Source organism: Schistocerca piceifrons, chromosome 7, assembly GCF_021461385.2.
Source record: "Schistocerca piceifrons isolate TAMUIC-IGC-003096 chromosome 7, iqSchPice1.1, whole genome shotgun sequence".
Classification (NCBI taxonomy): domain Eukaryota; kingdom Metazoa; phylum Arthropoda; class Insecta; order Orthoptera; family Acrididae; genus Schistocerca; species Schistocerca piceifrons.
In genome coordinates, this window is record NC_060144.1 from 118503173 (window position 1) to 118523702 (window position 20530).

At 42.5% G+C, this 20530-nt stretch overlaps 1 protein-coding gene across 3 annotated transcripts in view; it reads right to left on the reverse strand.

The window, feature by feature from the left end:
- The window catches only part of LOC124804752 (ubiquitin-conjugating enzyme E2 Q2), a 72463-nt gene that overhangs the window by 34304 nt on the left and 17629 nt on the right, over positions 1–20530 (reverse strand). For all 3 annotated transcript variants that reach the window (XR_007017370.1, XM_047265058.1, XM_047265057.1), the window contains exons 3-4: positions 19335–19565; positions 14598–14757 (exon numbers count right to left, since the gene is read on the reverse strand). Coding sequence is in view for 2 of the 3 variants with exons in the window: in XM_047265058.1 (XP_047121014.1) it covers positions 14598–14757; positions 19335–19565 (391 nt within the window). In the remaining variant the exon portion in view is untranslated. The remainder of the gene's footprint in view (positions 1–14597; positions 14758–19334; positions 19566–20530) is intronic.

Genomic DNA, 20530 nt, shown 5'->3' on the forward strand with positions numbered 1-20530 from the left:
TACGACATTGATTTGGCACTGAAAACCGAAGGCCACGGCTGAGGACCCATGACTGCACCTTTCATAAGGTGCCTTGCAGTTGACGTTCAGTGACACCCACACAAGAGGAGTAATAGTAGAGGCAGGAGTCGTCAGCATACAAGGAGGGTGATACAAGGACCCCACCGCTTCTGTTAAACCACTGATGGCTGCTGGAAAGAGAGGGACACTCAATACAGAGCCCCGCGGGACCGCCATTATCTTGTATGTGGGGAGAACTGAGGGAGGCACCAACTTTAAGGGGAGTTGGAATGCCCTATCTCGCCAATGTTAAATTTGCTAACTTTGTGTACCTTTTTCTTTGGAACTATTATCTTCAGAACTTTGAAATTCTGGCAGAGGTTTTCAGCATATATTGTGAGCCCACTGAACTAGAACCAATGTTTTCTTTTTGTTGGTATAGTATTTATGAATTTTTTACCATTAAGCCATTTTTTATTGGAAAAAGTATAACATAAACTTCCCTAGTTCAGAGAATAAGCCAGTTCTTGTCATGATTCTAGTTCAGTGGCCTCTTTGAACTGTTTTGCAGCATTTCTGAAAATTTGAATGTTGTTGGTTGAGTGGTTTATGAGATAAAGGTACATGTAACACTAAAAATGTCAAATGCCAGAAAATGCGATTAAAGTAATTTATTATGAAAATTCACAAATACCTTTTATTCTATTATCAAAAGTGTCCAGCAGAGTAATCAGGGTCATCTTCTAGTTCTTCTTCTTCACCTAGAAGCTTTCTTCTCCTTGCTGCCCTTGCTTTTTTTGTATTAAATTCAGCTGCATACTGAGCCTTCCTTACTCGCACGCTGTCCAGAAGCTGAAGACCTCTGATGGTGTTGATACCAGGAGCAATGCCGAGCCTTGCCATGACCTTTAGCCTACCCATATGACCATCATTGAATGAAATAACAGCATCACTGACTCCCCATTTCAATGTTTTTATCCCAACAAATACATTCTTAGGTACACGAGTCCAAATGAGGTTGTTGAACGACTCGTTTTGATTCTGGGTACAACCATGAAGACATTTTCGCAGAAGATCAGGATGCCCCAAGTCTCTATATATTGGTTTAATTACTTCCATAACAGCCAATGGAATATAATTTTTATGGTGATAAGGATCCCCAGTAGCTTGAGATTTTCTATAATTGCACCATGACTGAGGACCATCTGGACAAGCAAAATGTTGAGGATTATCATCAGTTGATGATCGATGTAAATATGTGGCCCATACAGCTTGTCTCATTTCCTGCAAATTATTTGCATTATTTCTTATTGCCATACCATAGTATTGTTGTAATTCATTTATAATTTTATCTGACAGGCGACCTCTAATGGTTTTACCATCTGACAAAATTTTGTCCTTCAGATTCTGTTTCAGTTTCCTTAGACGAGTGCCCATTCGTTTCTGAACATGACCGACACATTCTAGTTTAGTTATTGTCTTATTGACATATGGCATGGATTCTGTAACACTTTTGTATGCCTTGGAGTCCCCATCTCCAAGGAATTTTGTGTAAAATACTCCCCGTTCTTTTTCTGATCTGCTAAACATTTTCACAGCAGCGGCAGCCTCCATGCCTCCACTCGTACCTTCATAATTCTTGCTACATATGTGAGCTGCTTCTATCTTACCAGATGCACAATGGTAACAATGTTTAGTGAGCACTTCATAGTCCAAAACTTTACCGCTGTCCACACTAGTAACAGTAGCAACAGCATTTTTGGATGTGTGACCCCTTTTCTGCCAGGTTCCATCAAAAGCAACAGGGATATCTGGGTTTCCTTCATTTATATATTTTGCTTCACTGGCAGCAGCTTTCATTGATAAATCTGCTACAGACTGAACAGCATCTCCTATCACTTCAGTGTAATTGTCAATTTTAGCAGGTGGAGGTGGAAGATTCATTATGGCACAAAATGTTTGAGCAGCAGTATGTCCTTTACCAATTGCTCTCATTGCATACATTAGCCTGATATTACTCTCAAACAAATTGCTACTGCATGTTTTAGAGCTCCAAAAACAGGTCTCATTTTCACAACTGGCACAAACTATAGCAATTTTGCAGGAAAGTCCTATAGATTTTGTTATGTTCATATCAAAAGAACCTCCACAAAGATTACAACACAAACATTTCTTCATAAACTCAGTAAAAACAGGAAAGTCGACTAAAACATATTGTTCATTAGAAGCTTCATCTGTAATTTCACTTGCACAGTTTGATAACTTCTTTTTTGATGCACTGGTGGGCGTGTCTCCTTCACACATCTCAGCTGTACAAACGTCAGAACTTTCACCAGCATCAACAGGTGCTGAAGCAGAATCACTTGAACAAACGTTATTTGTAAATCTATTACCGCGAAACTTTCGCTTTTTAAATAATGATGCACTCCTAGGCATCGTAGAAACTACGCACTCACCACTGAAAGTCAAAACAAGACAGATAACAAACTCCAAATGAGCGACAAACTAAACTCGAGGCTCAAAACAAACACTCACAGATCAAAAACTGAACAATAAACACAGCTAGTCGTAAAAACAATGGTACCTATGGAAGGATCAAAGATTCTACAACTGAAGAGTGAAATCCACAGCCTTCTATATGTAATGTTTTCGGAAATGCGAAGATTTAAATGTGTACAAATCACAAGATGGGTAACTTTGCTGGGCGCACATGTAATTTTGAAAAATTAAATAAAAATACTTCCAATTGGAATTTCTTAACAAATTTTGCACCATTTTAAGCAGAAAATTTCAAATTAAGTTATAAGGTTAAAAACTGAAAATGTGAATTTTTTCCATTTTCCGGCATTCCAACTCCCCTTAATCTGAAAAATACGATGAGAGAATAAGTTCTGGATAAAAATCAGGAACAGACTCTGGAGACCTTACTCGTGTACGATAGGGAGGATGTGGTATCGCCATGTGATGTCACACTATGCCTTAGGCAAGTCGAAGAAGACTGCTACACAGTGTTGATGTCAGGCAAAAGCTGTTAAAATGACAGACTTCACATAAAACAGTTTATCAGTAGTGGAACAGCCTGTTCAAGCAACTTACAGAGAACATTGGTGAGACTAATTGGATGGTAACTGTCCATCTCTAGAGGGTGCTTACCTGGTATCTGTACTGGGATGATGGTGCTTTCTCACCACAGAGATTGCTTGACTATTAGGTTGTGGATGTCGTCTGGCCCTAGGGCTGAATCACGGTAGTGGGTGAGGACACGGATTAATTCCCACCCTCTGAATGCAGAATTATAACGCTCCAGGTGGTGTGTAGTGAAAGATAATTGCTTTCGCTACACCAGCTGATTTAGGACACGAAAAACAGGTTGATAATTCTAAGACAGAGGCTCGAGCATAATGCAGAGCAAAATGTTTGGCGGTGGTGCCATTCAAGGTAATACTAGATACACCTGCAGGTGTCTGGTATTCATAGACACATCCAATCTTCACCCAAACCTACGAAGGAGAGGTACGTGGTCCAATGGTAGAAACTTAATGTTTCCAGCATTCTTGCTCCCTTCATTTTATGAGGTGGTGGACCTGGGCACGGAGCCGCTTAGAGGCAATGAGGTGCTCCATCGATGGTTGCCGTTTATGGCACTGGAGAGCTTATCTACGATTTCTAATGGCCTCTGCAATTTCTGAAGACCACCAAGGTACTATCTTCTGCTGTGGCAGTCCGAGGAACAGGGGATCACTAAATCAGCTGCCTAAATAATGGCTGTAGTTGTATTCTGGAATGCCTCATCACTAAGTGTGGCAGGATGCCAAGGGCAACAGCAGAGGCTAAGGCACTCCCGTCAACACTCTTGGGAGCCCATCTGGACATGCATCCAGGGGATTGACGCTGAGGGAGAGAATGAAGATCAAAAAGTGGTGACTACCAGACAGTTCATCATGGATGGATGGGGCAGCATAAGGGCTGCAATTGGAAAGATCAATAGTCAAGGAAGTTCTGTGTGCCACACTGAAGTATGTGTGACACCAGTACTCAAGAAGCAAAGGTCAAGTTGTGTGATTAAGTTTTCGAGGTATTACGGCATCCAGTGATCACTGTTCTACCCCACAAAGGATTACGGGCATTGGGATCATCCAAGATTAAGAAAGGTGGATAGAGCTGAGAAATCAATACAAACAACACGTTCTGAGACTCTTCAGTATTGGGAGAGAAGTAAGCAATGCAGATGGTAATATCCTGAAATGCCCTTACCCGTACAGACACAACATCCACAGGTGTATTAAAGAGGCATCGAGTTCACAATGTAGTATGTCCAGAATGTGCAAATTCTGCCCAACACCCTGTTGTAGTTAGCAAGATTCTTTTAATATTCCCATTATCCACAAAGCGGCAGGGTGCGTGTTGCTGGAAACCAAGTCTCCTGAAGAGCAATGCAGAAGGCTGGGGAGTGCTTAAGAAATGCCACAGTTCAGCCAGGAGGCGGCAGAAAGCCACTACAATTCCACTGGAGAACAATGTTGTCAGTGTACTGTGAGGCCATAAAGGGACCAAAGAGGCAGGTTGTGCCCTATGGGCACCTGCTGCCACTGGTTGATGGGTCATGGCATCAAAGCACACAGGTTCTGGGTTTCATTGTGTGATGTGACCTGATGCCTCAGGGACCACCAGAATCTCCATCTTGGCCACAAGAGTGGAACAGATGGTTTCTGGTGGTGAGGGGTGGGACAGGGCTCTCCTTCTAGGAGAACTACTACTTATCATTCTTTTCCTTCAAGGATTCGGATGAGTGCAAGAGCTTACCTGAATCACTTTCAGGTAATAATGATGACCGTGAAGCTCTGCTACCAGCAGCCTGTGGCTCTTTCGGCCACTGGCTGGTTTCCGGTTGTAGATCAACAGAAACCTTGGAAGGAAGTTTTCTGGGGGGACACCTTAATGGCAAAAGAAGCAGGAGGAAGGTGATTTGTCTCTGGCTGGGAGGTGGATAACAATGTCCCGGTGGGTGGGAAGCCGACGACCCCAAAGTAGGTGTGGGGGGAAGCAGCAACAGGACAGCCCATCACTATCAGGGGGGTAAGCATGGTCGAGTGATCCTGAGGGGCCCAGTATAGAAGTTGTACTGGGTCATAGCCATACCACATGACACTGTGATACATGCTGCATGCAACTGCTCGTGCTTCTTCTTGGCCTCATGATAAGTTAGTTTGTCCTCAACCTTATATTCTCGTATTTTATTCTCTATCTGGAAAAGAGTGCAATCTGGCGAGCTGCAAGAATGGTACTTTCCACAGGTGACAATCTCAATTTTGAAAGCTTAAAGCACGACATGGGCCAGGGAGGACAAACAGTTTCATATCACATCAGTATATCGTCACCTAGACTTTTTCAGGCAATGACTAGCCCTTTAAGGCCAATAAGTAAGCACCGGGAGCAACCCTATTGTCCTCTGGCCCCCTTATGTGCACGAAGGACAAAGTGTACACCCGATTGCTCCAAGTTGGTGTGCAGCTCATCATCAGATTGAGCAGGTCTGTGGAAACCAATGCCCTGAACCACATTTCGACTACTTCGAGGAATGACAGTCACTGGAATGGCACCCAATTGTTACAAGTGAGCAGTGCCTGAGACTGGGCAGGGGATACTGTTTTGATCAAAATTGACCCACTATTCATTTTAGAGGTGATGCCACGACCCCAAACTTGTCTTCTATGTTCTCCACAAAGAATAAGGTCTTTGTGGCCAAGAAGGAATCACCATCAGTCCTTATGCAAATCAAGTATTGGTGGAGGAGGGGGGGGGGGGGATTATTTCTCTGGTTGCCACTTAACCTTGCAGTCCTCCTGTGGCGTAGCAAGGGCACAGTCATTTTAGGGTCATATCTCTTTGCATTAAGTGAGGACCTACCTTCCTTAGAGACAGCTGGGGCCGTATGGCCACCAGTGGCAGATAACTTCATCCTCTTCATTTGCAGCTAATCTGCCATGGTGCCATCCACCCCAAATGGGGGTTCTCCCCAAAGACGCCACCTAGCAACAGCCACCTGGACAGTAATCCGTAGGTGCCCTGGCATATATTGCTTGGTATACAGCGAGAGTTCTCAGCTCTGGAAACAACAGTGTGGTCCCATGTGGTCAGGGGATTACCATTGTGCAGGTACTTTATGACCCCTGCACCCGCAGGCACACATAATGGAATGGCTACCTTGCTGGGTTTTGGGTGTACTACATTACTAAAGGGAAGGGTACAAAAATGGAAAGACAGAAAGGTGGAGCATACACCACATTGGGTAAGCTTCCCTGCACAATCCACACTTCTGGAGGACTTGGAAAATTGGTGGCAAGTCATACCTAACAATGAGGACAATGTATTTATGTAATGAAAGGTTGAAGAAAGTGCCAGAAATGGAAACATGCATCCCAAATCATGGACCAGGTCCAAGCAGAGTTTGCACCATAAAAACCATCCGATGGAGAGGCAGTGGGGAAAGAGATAGTGGAAGTATAAGCTTGCAGCAAGGGAAGGTAGTAATGTTGCAAAGGCTAGTGGCTCTTGGTAGCCAAGCAGTTACAAGACAGTTGTGAGCCACCTGGGTGGACACCTTGGAAAGAGGCAGTCAATTTGCCAGCTAGGAATGTGGAAGTGAGAGGTGGCAGGTATATAGGTTAGGCTTGTAATGCACAACTTTTGGGACTGGCGGAGAGCAGCACACGCTGAAGTTGATGTGAATTGGGAGGGGCATGACAAGACGAAGGAAGGAAGGAGAAACCATTGAGTGGAAGGTGTGGGGACAGAGGGTTACTTGAGATTGCAGCCAAAACAATTATAGGAGTGGAGGATGAGTTGTAGGGAGATCTCCTATCTGCGTAGTTCAGAGAAGCTAACGGTGCAGGGAAGAAGGACCCAGATGGCCCGGCTGTGAAGCAGCCACTGTTTTTGAACATGCTGTGCTCTGCTGCACATAGTGCCACCAGCTGATCAACTTTGTTTTTGGCACCAGTTCGGCAGTGGCCATTCATACTTGTGGACAGCTGATTGGTTGTCATACCGACAAAAAAAGCTGTGCAGTGTTTGCAGCAGAGTTGGTATATGACATAGCTGCTTTCAGAGGTGGGCTGGCCTCTAATGATGTAGAATAAGCCTATGACAGGACTGGAATTGGTGGTGTTGGGTGGGCGGATCTGGTAAGATCTTGCACCTCGGTCGGCGAAATGGCTATGGCTGGTTGGTTTAAAAGAGGGGGAAAGGGACCAAACTACGAGGTCATCAGTCTCTTGTTCCTAATAAAACAACGCCCCAAGTGTGAGAATAAAATAGACGAGACATATAACACAAAACAGAAAGAAAGGAAAGACCACAAGAACGAAGGAGAGGCAACGAACACTAAAAGGAACAAAAGAGGACAAGAGAACAACAGAGATGCAAGAAACAGTTAGAAGAGAGTAAAACAAGAAAGCAGATTACAGTGGCTGGCCGACCATGAATATAAAAATGAAAAGCCAGCCATCATGCAACACATTAAAACCTTCACCCTAAAAGCACTAGGGTGGAGCACACAGAAGGACAAAGGACAGGTGCTAAAACTCAGATTGAATGATAAAACCCACCCTCACGGATGAAACATAGAACCAAATCAGCCTATGAGGTGTTGTCTGCTAAAATCAATGATAAGTCCGGCAACCGATGATGAAGTCATAGGGCAGCAAAGGAGGACATAGCAGAAGAATATGGACCACTGTCAACTGGGCACCGCACCGACACTGAGGTGGGTCTTCACGGCGCAGGAGGTAGCCTCGGGTCGCCCATGCATGGCCAATGCGGAGCCTGCAGAGAACCACAGAGTCCCTGCGAGACACCCTAATCGAGGACTCCCACACATTTGTGGCCCCCTTAATGGCTCGCAGTTTGTTGTGCATACTGAGATTTTGCCACTCTGTCTTCCAAAGCTGAAAAACCTTGTGGCGTAATAACAAATGCAGGTCAGTTGCAGGGATGCCCATCTCCAGAAGTGGTTTCCGTGTAGCCTGTTTGGTCAGCCTGTCAGCAAGTTCATTTCCTGGGATTCCGATGTGACCATGGGTCCAGACAAACACCACTGAATGACTGGACGGTTCCAGGACATGGACGGACTCCTGGGTGGACGCTACCAAAGGAAGATGAGGGTAGCACTGATCGACAGTTTTCAGGCTGCTCAAGGAGTCAGTACATAAAAGAAAAGACTCCCCAGGGCATGAACGGAGATACTGAAGTGCACGAGAAATGGCCATCAGCTCTGCAGTGAATACACTGCAGCCATCGGGTAAAGAATGCTGTTCGATATGGCCACCATGAATGTAGGCAAAGCCAACTCGACCATCAGCCATAGAGCCGTCGGTGTAAACCACTTCAGAGCCTCGGAACACGTCAATAATCGAGAGGAAGTGACAGCTGAGAGCCGCAGGGTTAATTGAGACCTTAGGGCTACATGTAAGGCCCAGACGAAGCTACAGCCGAGGCGTACACCATGGAGGCTACATGAACGTACTGCAAGTAGAGGTGATAAGGGGAAGGACTCCAGTTCAGAGAGAAGGGACTGCATGTGAACCGCAATAGTTAGCCCCGACCTGGGCGGCCGATGAGGGAGATGGGCTGCCGCAGGCGGGAAAAGGAGACGGTAATTCGGATGCTCAGGAGAACTACAAATGTGTGCTGCGTAACTGGCGAGCAATTGCGCACGTCTGATCTGCAATGGAGGGGCACCAGCCTCCACCAGTACGCTGGTCACCGGACTCGTCCTAAAAGCTCCTGCTGCTAGTTGAATCCCACAGTGGTGCACAGGGTTGAGTAAATGCAACTCTGAAGGCACTGCCAAACCATGAACCACACTCACATAGTCAATTTGGGACTGGACAAGGGCTCTGTAGAGTCACAGCAGCATAGAGCGATCTGCACACCAATTGGTGTTGCTGAGGCAATGGAGGGCATTGAGATACTGCCAACACTTCTGCTTAAGCTGACCAAGATGGGGAGCCAAGTCAATCGAGCATTGAAAACCAGTCCTAGGAATCGATGTGTCTCCACTCAGTGAGTGGATCATCATTAAGGTAAAGAGCTGGATCCGGATGAACAGTACGACACTGACAGAAGTGCACAACACACGACTTCGCGGCTGAAAACTGGAAGCCGTGGGCTACAGCCCATGACAGCACCTTGTGGATGGCTCCCTGTAGGTGCCTCTCAGCAACACCAGTACTGAAGCAGCAGTACGAAATACAGAAATCATCTGCATACAGGGAAGGTGAGATGGATGGCCCGACAGCTGCTGCTAGACCGTTAATGACTACTAAAAATAGAGAAACACTTATTACAAAGCCATGCAGGACTCCATTCTCCTGGATATCGATGGAACTATGGGAGGCACCAACTTGGACACAGAAAGTACAGAGCAACAGGAAGTTTTGGATAAAAATCAGGAGTGGGCCCCGGAGACCCCACTCACACAATGTGGCAAAGATATGATGTCGCCAAGTCGTGTCTTATGCTTTATGTAAGTCATAAAAGATGGCAACCAGGAGTTGCTGTCTGGAAAAGGTTGTTCGGATGGCAGACTCAATGGACACAAGATTATCAGCGCTAGAGGGACCCTGGCGGAAGCCGCCCTGACGAGCGAGCCAGCAGGCCACGTGACTCCAGGACCCAACCCAACCGCCGACATATCATATGTTCCAGCAGCTTACGAAGAACATTGGTGAGGCTCATGTGCCCATAGCTTTCCACATCAAGTGGGTTTTTACCGAGTTTGCGCACCAGAATGATAGTGCTGTCCCGCCATTGCGATGGAAGGATGCCATTGCACCAGGTCCGGTTGAAGATGACGAGGAGACGTCGCTTGTGGTCAGATGAGATATGTTTAATCATCTGCCTGTGGATCCGATGAGGCCCAGGAGCTGTGTCAGGGCAATATTCAAGGGCACTGAGGAGCTCCCACTCTGAAAATGGGGCGTTATAGGATTCACTGCAGCGTTTAGTGGATGAGAAGACGTTCCCTTCCAGCCGCAGTTTTTAGAGTGTGCGAAAGGCTGGGGGTTAATTCTTCGACACAGAGGCTCAAGAAAAGTGCTCGGCAATCGCGTTTCCATCGGTAGATAACATGCCATTTATGGTAACACCGGGGACTTCACTGGCTCAGTCTCCATGACAGAGGATGAGCGTGAAGCCCTACAACCAGCTGCTTTTGGGCTCTTCAGCCACTGGCGGGTGCCATCTTTCCCACTAGCAGAAACCTGGGATGGGAGTGACCTAAGGGACCCCTTCCTAGTGAGCGAAGCCGAAGAAGACTTACACTTCTCCAGCTTAGAAGTGGGGACGGGCGTCACCAATGGTTGGGGGAGAGGGGGGGGGGTTGCTCCCGAAGTAGGTGTTGCAGGAGCAACAGGGAGGGAAACGCCCCTTGCCATCAAGGGAACAGGTGTAGTTTTCCCATCTCTGAGAGATGGCTTGGATTGGCGGAGCTGATGGTGTCAGAACTGTTGTAGCAGCGGCGTAAGATGATGTCATACGCACAGGATGCAGGCGTTCAAATTTTCTCTTAGCCTCAGTGTAGGTCAGTCAGTCCAGGGCCTTGTACTCCATGATTTTTCCTTTCTTTCTGGAGAATCCTGCATTCTGACGAGCAATGCCATTGGTGCTCTCTGCAGTTGACACAGATGGGAGGCGGGGCACATTGAGTATTGGGATGTGATGGGCATCCGCGATCTCAACATGTGATGCTGGAAGTACAGCAGGAAGACATATGGCTGAACTTCCAGCACTTAAAGCACCACATCGGGGGAGGGATATAGGGCTTTACATCACAGCGGTAGACAATCCCCTTGACCTTCTCGGGCAATGTATCACCCTCGAAGGCCAAGATAAAGGCACCGGTGGCAACATAATTATCCTCGGACCCCGGTGGACACGCCAGACAAAATGTACACCTCACTGCTCTAAATTGGCGCGCAGCTCATCGTCGGACTGCAAAACAAGGTCCCTGTGAAATATGATACCCTGGACCATATTTAAGCTCTTATGGGGTGTGATGGTTAAAGAAACATCCCCCAGCTTGTCACAAGCGAGTAATTCCTGTGACTGGGCAGAGGATGCTGTTTTGACCAAAACTGACCCTGATCTCATTTTGGACAAGCCCTCCACCTCCTCAAACTTGTCCTCTACATGCTCAACAAAAAACTAAGGCTTCATCGTCATGAAAGATTCCCCATTAGCTCACGAACATACAAGGTACTGGGGCGAATAAGATCCCCTGCCATGACTGACATTCCTCCCATGGTGTGGCAAGGGAAGGGCACGATTTGGGGTCATACTTCTGTGCCTTGAATTGAGCTCATGAACGCTTACAGACTGCTGGTGTTTCACCACCAGCAAGAGATGATGGACTATGCTTAATGGCGTGTCATCCACCCTAATGCCACCCACTTCGGCCAGGGGGCCTCCCCACATGCGCCACCCAGCCGCAGCAAAGGGCAACTGGCAGGATGGCCATTACTGGGAGTCCTGATGCCCCAGGCAGATGGGCATCTACCCCTTGGCATACGTTGGGAGTTAACAGCGCAGGCATCAGCAGAGCGATCCCTGTGTGGTCAGGTGGCTACAACCAACAGGGTACATGGCGGCCCCAACACAGCGGACTGGCTATTGTGGTGGATGTCAGATGCAAAGAAGTCCATGGTCATCACCACACAGAAATCAACACTTCATAGTGCACAGTGGAAAACAAACCCAGAAAGGTGTCCTCGCACACGAGAAGGAGAATGGGCGGGACTGCATGCGACGATGAGAAGGTGGGCTAAAGATGTCAATGCACAATGGACACAATACACCATGTACGGCACCCTTCCCCAATTGGCTCGTTCTTCAGGAAAATTTTGAAAAATGGAAGTCAAACATTACAGGGAACCATCACATAAAGGCCGAAATGTGTGAAACTCGTTTTAGTTGCCTCTTACGACAGGCAGAAATACCTTGGGCCTATTCTAACCCCCGAACCCGCAGGGGGCGAAATGGTTATGATCCGTGTGGCAAAGGGGTGGGAGTGGGATCATCATAGAGATGGACTAGGATGTTGTATACGTTGGGTGAGTAATGGAACACCACTTTAGGAGGTGTGGGAAGGATCTTAGGTAGGACATGGGGGTGGGGGGGGGGGGGGTGCGCTCCTTTGTAGCTGATTCTTGTGGTTTGTGGAAGTGTTAAGGGTGTGTCAGGATATGGCACAGGAAATCCATTTGTTGGCTATGTTTGTGGAAGGGAGTATCACCTGTCTGTGAAGACCTTCATGAGACAAGTAAGTTCTGTGTGTGTGTGTGTGTGTGTGTGTGTGTGTGTGTGTGTGTGTGTGTGTGTGACTGTAGCTTGTAGAAGGATAATTCCAAAAGCCAGCAAATTTTCTTCCTTACGTGAGTGCCTATTGGCAACTCTATGTTTCTGCTTTTCGGTGGGTGGTTAGATAAAAATGTGTGACATTGGGATCAAATGGTACTGCTCAAAATAAGTTTGCCGCCATCTCCATGTCTGTAAACATGTGTGTGCTTATTAGATTCCATCCATCATAGCACCCCAAAACACGACTGATCCACACTTCCCCAATGAACTCGTGGAACTATGTGTCTGATATATGCATTGAAACCTAGCCCCATGCACTCTGCAAATATGATTATTACGTGTCAGACAATGCAGTCGTCAGTGATTGATCCACATTCCACTTCAGTTGCTTCCTTGTCCACCTTATTGGAACACTGCAGAGCTTGGGTATTTGTACTGTTGCTCATGGTGGAAGCCTAAATGAAACACCAATTATGTGAAGATAAGTGTACAGTCCGGCTTGACACAGCCCTCCTAGTTAACCTAAAAATGCCTCTCCTAAACTGCACTGAGATTGGCAGATTAATCTCCGTTATGTAGCTATCTGCACAATGCTATTTCCTGTGGTAAATTTTTTTTTATAAATATATTTCTGATGACAGAACAACCAGGTTATGTTATCTCATTGCACCTAGTGTGTACAAATTGTATAAATGGGGCAATGGACAGACAATAAGAATGGGAGAATAGACTTCTTCCCCCTCTGGATACTAACAGTGGTTCTCCCCTTCTCCCAAAGATACTACTGCCATCCACTGGTGTCAAAAGTGGTGCTCTAACCATTTCAAAGTGCAATGCTCAACACAGGAAAAACATTAACGACATGAAAGAATTCATATTCCCAACACTCCATTTTTAATCAAATACTGCTAAACTTGAAACGCTGAAGGTTCATTTCCAAGCATTAGGTACTGTGTCAACTGATGCATATACAGGTCGCAGTGCACACTGTTGTGGCAGCCAGAATGGCAGAAAAGATGTATGCTGTTTCAAATTTTATCAAGTACTTAAGTGAAACAAAAAAACTAGTTGGAAACTGTAATCTTTCACATCCATAAATTTCACGCTTATTAAAATATTCCCACTTATTGTGCTGTGGTCATTTGAATTTCCAATAAGACATTCATCCAACCATAGTGTAATAGCCTGGAGTATTTTAATAAGTGTGAAAAGAAATAAAATCTACTACTGCTTACTCACTTATTTCTCCTAGCTTTGCCTGGCTATCTTAAATACCAATTGCCACCTCATTATTTTGTTCACTTCCAAACTGCTCTGGTGAAATCAACATGACACCCCTGACCCCCTCTCCCCCCAAATCACAAATACCATTAAAGACATAGTTTACTTTTATAACAACAAAAAATCAATTATTGGCAAAGTAATTTAATAGTATGGGAAAAAAATTACTCACCAAGCAGTGGCAGAACATACACATAAAAGACAGTCGTAACTGGCAAGCTCTCTGAGCCAGTGGCTTCTCCTTCAGGCAGAAAGGTTGAAGGAAAAAGACTGGAGAGGTATAGGAAAAGGGGTAGATTCTGGGAAGTCACACAGAATCACAGGTTAGGGGAGACTTATCGCACTGGATGAGAAGGAAAGACTCATTGTTGGGGACTGTATCACACGAGATTTGAAAACCTGAGAGCTTCAAAGGTGGAGGACATGGTAATATGCAGACAGAGATTACTCTTTTCCCTTTAACCCTCCTGCCTGAAGGAGGGGCCACGAATTTGAGATCTTGCCAATTACAACCGTCTTTTAAACGTGTGTTCTGCCACTGCCTAGTGAGTAGATTTATTATCTATCCAATTAGTTTACTTTTAGAGTTTTCATTACCATCCTTGCTTCAATAGTACCAAAACTGTCTTCTAATGTGACATTTTAGACCATAGTTCCTACACTGTTCTTTATCTCTATCTCTGATTAAAATTGGCAAATCCATTTGAATTCAAATCCCTTGGAATCTTTATTAGCAGATGACTACAGTTAAAATACGCAACATAATTCATTAAACTTCAGGAAAAACATTTGAACTTGCTCTATGTACGAGCAGTCAAAGCCCACAGCATATGAAACAAAATTATTTTGCAATAACATCTTAACATAGAAGTCCACAAGTAAAAACTTACAAACATTCATTTGCTAAAACACTCCCCAGTGAAGATTGAAACCTGTGGCATAAAACAAAAATTGACTACCTTTCTTAAAGCTGTCTGAGCGATACACATCTCTGAGTTCCTTCATTAGCCTGTCTGTTGCCTGAACAGATCCTGAAACAGAACCCCGAAGGTAATCTTGCCGCTGGTTCTGTCTAAGTCTCTCAAGTGTTGCCAGATGTTCTGTGTCCATCTCTTCCACCTTTACAAAAATAAGAAAATTATTGCCCATACAGAAGGAAAGTGGCATATAGCTTACAATTAAGAACAATATAAACGAAACTTTATATTATTCTGTCCAAATACAGTAGAATACAAGTACAAGCTGTTCATACAATAAAAACTCTTTCTTTCATTGTAGCTGCAACTCTCTTAAATTTTACACTGTCGCGCTGTTCCTGTAACACCTCTTTTCTCATTGCACATAACAGTTTGTTTGATCTATTTTTCAATACTGCAACTGCAATATTTATCCATTTCTGCCTAAGAGGAAAAGCACTTCACACTACTGTAGTAGCAAGAAATCAAAATTTCAGTTCTCCAAAACTAACATAACTATTATGGCTAACATTACTTAATGTTCTGTATTTCACAAACTATGCACAAGACACTAAGACTGTACATTTTTCTAAGCATGGCTTAGAAATGATGAGCAGCAGCAGGCTGACCATATATTTAATTTAAAAAATGGACATTAAACTGACCTTAAGTAGTCATAACAAAATTAGGTGAAAATACTGTTTCCATTAACTCTTCTCTTACATTACTGCAAATAGTCTTTCTCAAACGAAAACCTATCTGCCAATGTGCTTCTCACCTCACTGCTAATCAAGAAAGACACTCCTCCTACAGGTACAAATTGAAGAGTTGTACATATAATATCCATTTCTTTCATACCCGCTTTTCAAGACAGATGGCCTCTCTTTGGACACAACGTTAAAATGTGTTCAATTTTCTTTTATCATTTGCATCATTAGAAAATATTACACAAATTGGAGTCAGTTGCAGGAAAGCCAATTAACATATCTATGCATTTCCACCATCACTAAAGACACCCATTGTAACTACAAAAGTCAGAAGAATATGTTATGATTTGGCAACAGATAAATACTAAAATTTTTCATTTTATTGTTTAGAAACAAATGTAGCAAATTAGTCACTACTATTCTTGAACCATTTAAAGGTGAATGTACAAAAAATTTTGCTTCATACCATGTTAAAAAAGCTGTGGAAAGTGGAGATGTCATGTCAGCAGCAGATACTGAACCACCCACATCATGGAAAATATTTGCACCACAGTTAAAACTGACGAATGTTTCTAGGTCTCTGTGACTTCAACTGAAATTCAGCTGAAACTTAAATCGCGCAACGCAGGACTTGGTTTATACAGACACACAAAATTAAAAACGTGATGTACCAACTTCTATTGTGCTGTGTTAATGTTTTACTGCCAATTCCACATTACTTGAAGAAGCAGCCAGAAGGCAAAGGAAGTGTGCAGAGTTGTTGCATGATCCATCGATTCCCAGGCTTGAAATGTACACACACTACTGAGGTAAAACAAACTTTAATGACCCACTGTATGGTTCACTTCCAAAACATGAGCCATTTTACTTAGTTCCCACCCCCACACCTCAATGCTACTGCAGAAATACTGAGCATGTCACCAAAATCTGAACAAATTCAAAAGCTTCTTTAACATAATTTTATTGAAAAAAATACGACATATTACAAAAGAATCAGTTTACAGGATATACAGTACAATCATTCATGTAGCACGCTTTGTCTTGATTAATGGCCTCCAATACTAGTCTGAATCACATACACGCATGACATAATGTATCAGAGCATCAGCAAATGCTGCTTTAATGGCAGGGTTTGTTAGAGCCACACTGGAATGTCAAGATTCATTGGAGGTTCTTTCGACTATGCTCCACACACACACAGCAATCAAGAAGATTTAAATCTAGGCAGTTGGAAAGGCAAAAATATCTTAGACAAAAAACATAAACTGTCTGGGATCCAGTTTTTTTTTTTTTTTTTTTGTCAAATGGCTTGTATGAACTGGGGTACCATCTTTCTAGAAAACAGAGTTCCAGATGCCACTGTTTCCATTAACAGCTTCACAACACTGAAAACAACGTTTGCATATACTGTGTTATGACCGTTTACTGGTTTTAAAATAAATGTGGGGTATGGCATGACCCTCGGACCCAACACTTGGCACATGTAAGATCTTGGGAATTTAGTTCTGCCAACATAGACATACTCTGTATTGCGTGCAAGCGAACTGTCATTTCTACCATAAAAATACTATTCAGAAGATATTCTTATTAACTCTGCAAAACCATTTTTCAATGACGATAAAGAAAGTGGCAGTCAGTAGCAGGCACACACTGCTCTAGTAGTCTCAGACTACCTCTAATGTGTTTGATTTATATTGAAGATACAACTTGTCAATTCCACACATTGTTGATTTGCTTACACCTACAATCTTTGCTCATAAATGGCTTGGATTCTATGAAATCAGCATTTCAGCTCTTTCAATGACTTCAGAGGCCCTCATGATGCATTCTTTCAAGTGAGGAACCCCTGCCAGTACACACTAATTGTTCACGCCATCATAAACTGTGGATTATGGGTATTTAAAAAAGTGAATTACATCTCCTGCTGAGCGTCCACTGCAAAATCCTCCTACAATCACATCTATGCACTTCATTTCAACATCTTGGCCATTCTGAGATTATGACTCTTTACTAAAAACAATTGGCAATGTAGAGCACCACATCGTGGCAGCAGAATAATGGGTCAGAAATTTAAATTTGCTAAATTTTGATCACAAACTCTGTACATAAATCTGCTAGAGAAAGAAGCAGCCAAACCTGTAGCCATTACATCCTGGAGACTTTGCACTATCTTCTGATGAACTATTCTGCTAATAAAATAACTGAAATAATAAGATACAGATTACACTATCACTGTCCCTTATAAAACGTACTTTCTCCTACTTTTTTGCTTACAATATTATAATGCTAAATTATTACTTCTGTATTTCCAATCAATATTTCTTAACCAGATTTTTATGAGTTTACCTTAACTTGATGATATGTCAATAAGGGCATGGTAAAAATAACATCTCAGCAGCCAGTTTATCATTTACAGTACGTAAGTATTTGCATTTAATTTCAATGTACACTTAATCATATTCTCCAGCCCTTTGCTTAAAATGTTTCAGCCCTCACCTTACCAACTTTTTCATCTAAACTGGAGAGGCACCTTTTCCATGTTCTTAGCAGCTCTATAGAAGTAAATATATGTTGATTAGAAGTCAAAAATAAAGTGTTCAAAATAAAACTGAAAAGTTAAATTTTGTAAATGGGGCATAACCATTTTCTACTGTTTTTATTTTTAAATAAGCAATGATGTGAGCTGCAAAAAATTAAATTCAAAACACACACACACACACACACACACACACACACACACACACACACACACACACACACACACACAAATCATTGCTGATAACAGTTACTGTTTGAAACATGGTACGGTGGGACACTCCACTTGCTGTAATCCCAATCCTACAGTAAATACTTTATTTCTTTTCTTCTTTTTTTTCTTTACATACGTAATACATATACCATGCATCTGTGAAATCTAGAACATTTATCCAAACTGTTGATTCCAGAACTTTATTATTAAATGCACAGTTTACCAGCTGCTGGTAATAATATAAATTGTTTAACGAGACAAATTTTAATAAAATATTCAAAGTTTACTGATCAGTAAAACCACACGCACTTCAAAATTCAACCCAGCCAATAATTTTGTGTTTCAGGACTGACATACCATTTTTTAATTCCCATCTTTCTAAAGAACATCTCACCTTTTCTGAAGAAAGTGTATTTTGAAAGTTATCTTTAATCAAGACTGTCATTACAATTTCAGATTTTTTTAATCTCAAAATATGATTATTTCAAAACTCCTTTGTCACAGTCATGCAATCCTAACTTTAGTGTTTCCAAAATGTACCATTTTCCTAGAACAGTGTGTTGTTTTATGAAATATTTCAACTGAAAAATGTGAGTTGCTACAAAATTCACCAGGTGTCAGCCAATACTTAGGTGATACAAAATGACCAGCATTTGTATAAACTGAAGAACATTCAGCCAACTGTTAATCAAAATAACATCTACGACTAATGTGTAACTATATTCTATACTTTTCCTGTCTGTTGCATACCTATCTAAAATATAATAGCTTTCTTTGTAATTCGACATCTGATAACTGTTCTATGCATGTCTTTAAGTAGGCATTGAGCACAAAGTCAATTGGTACTTAGCAGTCATTAAGTTCTGATACTATGGCAGTATCAATTATATCAATATCGGTCAGCACCAAGCATTCACAATGTCAAGTTGCACGGCAAAGTCTTGTGTGTAAATGACGCATTACTGCCACACGTATGAGAGCTTACTGCTCTGATGTACAAAACTTATGAAGAGTAATAGGATGTGGATTACCACTGTGACTGTCAATGTTAATAAATATAATCCACCCCCACTATGCTGTATGTGACTACGGATTATGAAGTGATTTTTAAAACAATCGACAAATGAAAACATTGAAAAGAAGGATTACTGAGGAACACAATTGGCACGTAAGCAAGCTTACAAGCTGTTAAATCAACTTCAAACCCTTCCCACTGCACACTGCATTTGTCGAATACAGCATACACTTCAAACACTAACAGTAAATTTGCAAGATTTGATTTACCTTGCTTTTAGCAACACTTTCTCCTTCATCCATGTCAAGATGCAGATCATCACCATCATCATCGTCTTCATCTTCATCTTCATCATCCATTTCCCTGTCATCATCATGTCGATCAGGAAGACGATAGGAGCCCTGGGGACCAGGCAATTTCAGCAGTGCAATATCTGGTGGTTCAGGTACACAGTGCAACCTGCATAGTTCTCTCAATAAAATGCTGACTTGATTCAGAACCTGCAATGATTAAACATTTAGTAGTACATGTTGTATTCAAATACTTTAATATGCAAAATTAGTCATGAAACTAGAAGTTAGTTTTACATACAACTTAAGAAACATCTGATCTTGTGAGCAGATATTTTCAAAACAAAAATATAAAGAATAATGTAACACTGAATTTTTAACAATGTTAATCCTACCTGTTTGGTACAATGTTTGTAATACATGCATTTCTTGACATACAAAAATGATGCTATGACTGTGAATAACATTTCAGTTATAATCTCATAGTAAATGACCTTAATAATGCCAAGGATAAGACACAGAGAAGGAGACACCTTTTAATTGAATTCACTAGAGACAGGAAATAATGACGAATAATTTAAAACTAATTATGGTCAGATGTTGCATTAACAGATTAACAGTTAACTAAAATCTGACAAACAGGTAATCTTGTATGTATAGAGAAGAAAAAAAAAATTGTCTCCACGTGATGATAAAAGAACATTAAACGTAATTATGCAGACACACAACTACGGTTTTTGTTGCATTTGAAGAGAGTAACTGATCAGTGCCAACACTGAACAACCAACACATTTTTCATTTGACCACAACTTCTTACAAAAAAACAAACAAGACAAATTATTTCTAGTTCAATGGACTGGCAAATCAAAAAACTCACTTCACCAGGAAAAAATTGCACGATGGGTCCCATATCATAGTTCACTCAGCACATTATAAAGAAACTAATAAGCAAGCCTACATCAGCGATCTGGAAATGAGTGTAAAAAGTTGGTCCTTTTATAAAAAAAAATCCTATAGCAAAATGAAAGCTAGAATAGCAGCATGAACAGATCTTAGGCAGACTGGCCAATGGCACTACTATTTGATGATGATGACAATAGCTAGAGTACTAACACAGGTCCAATGGCTGTTTGCACAAAAACAGACAGTCTCGCAATCCAGTGTCTCAAAATGAA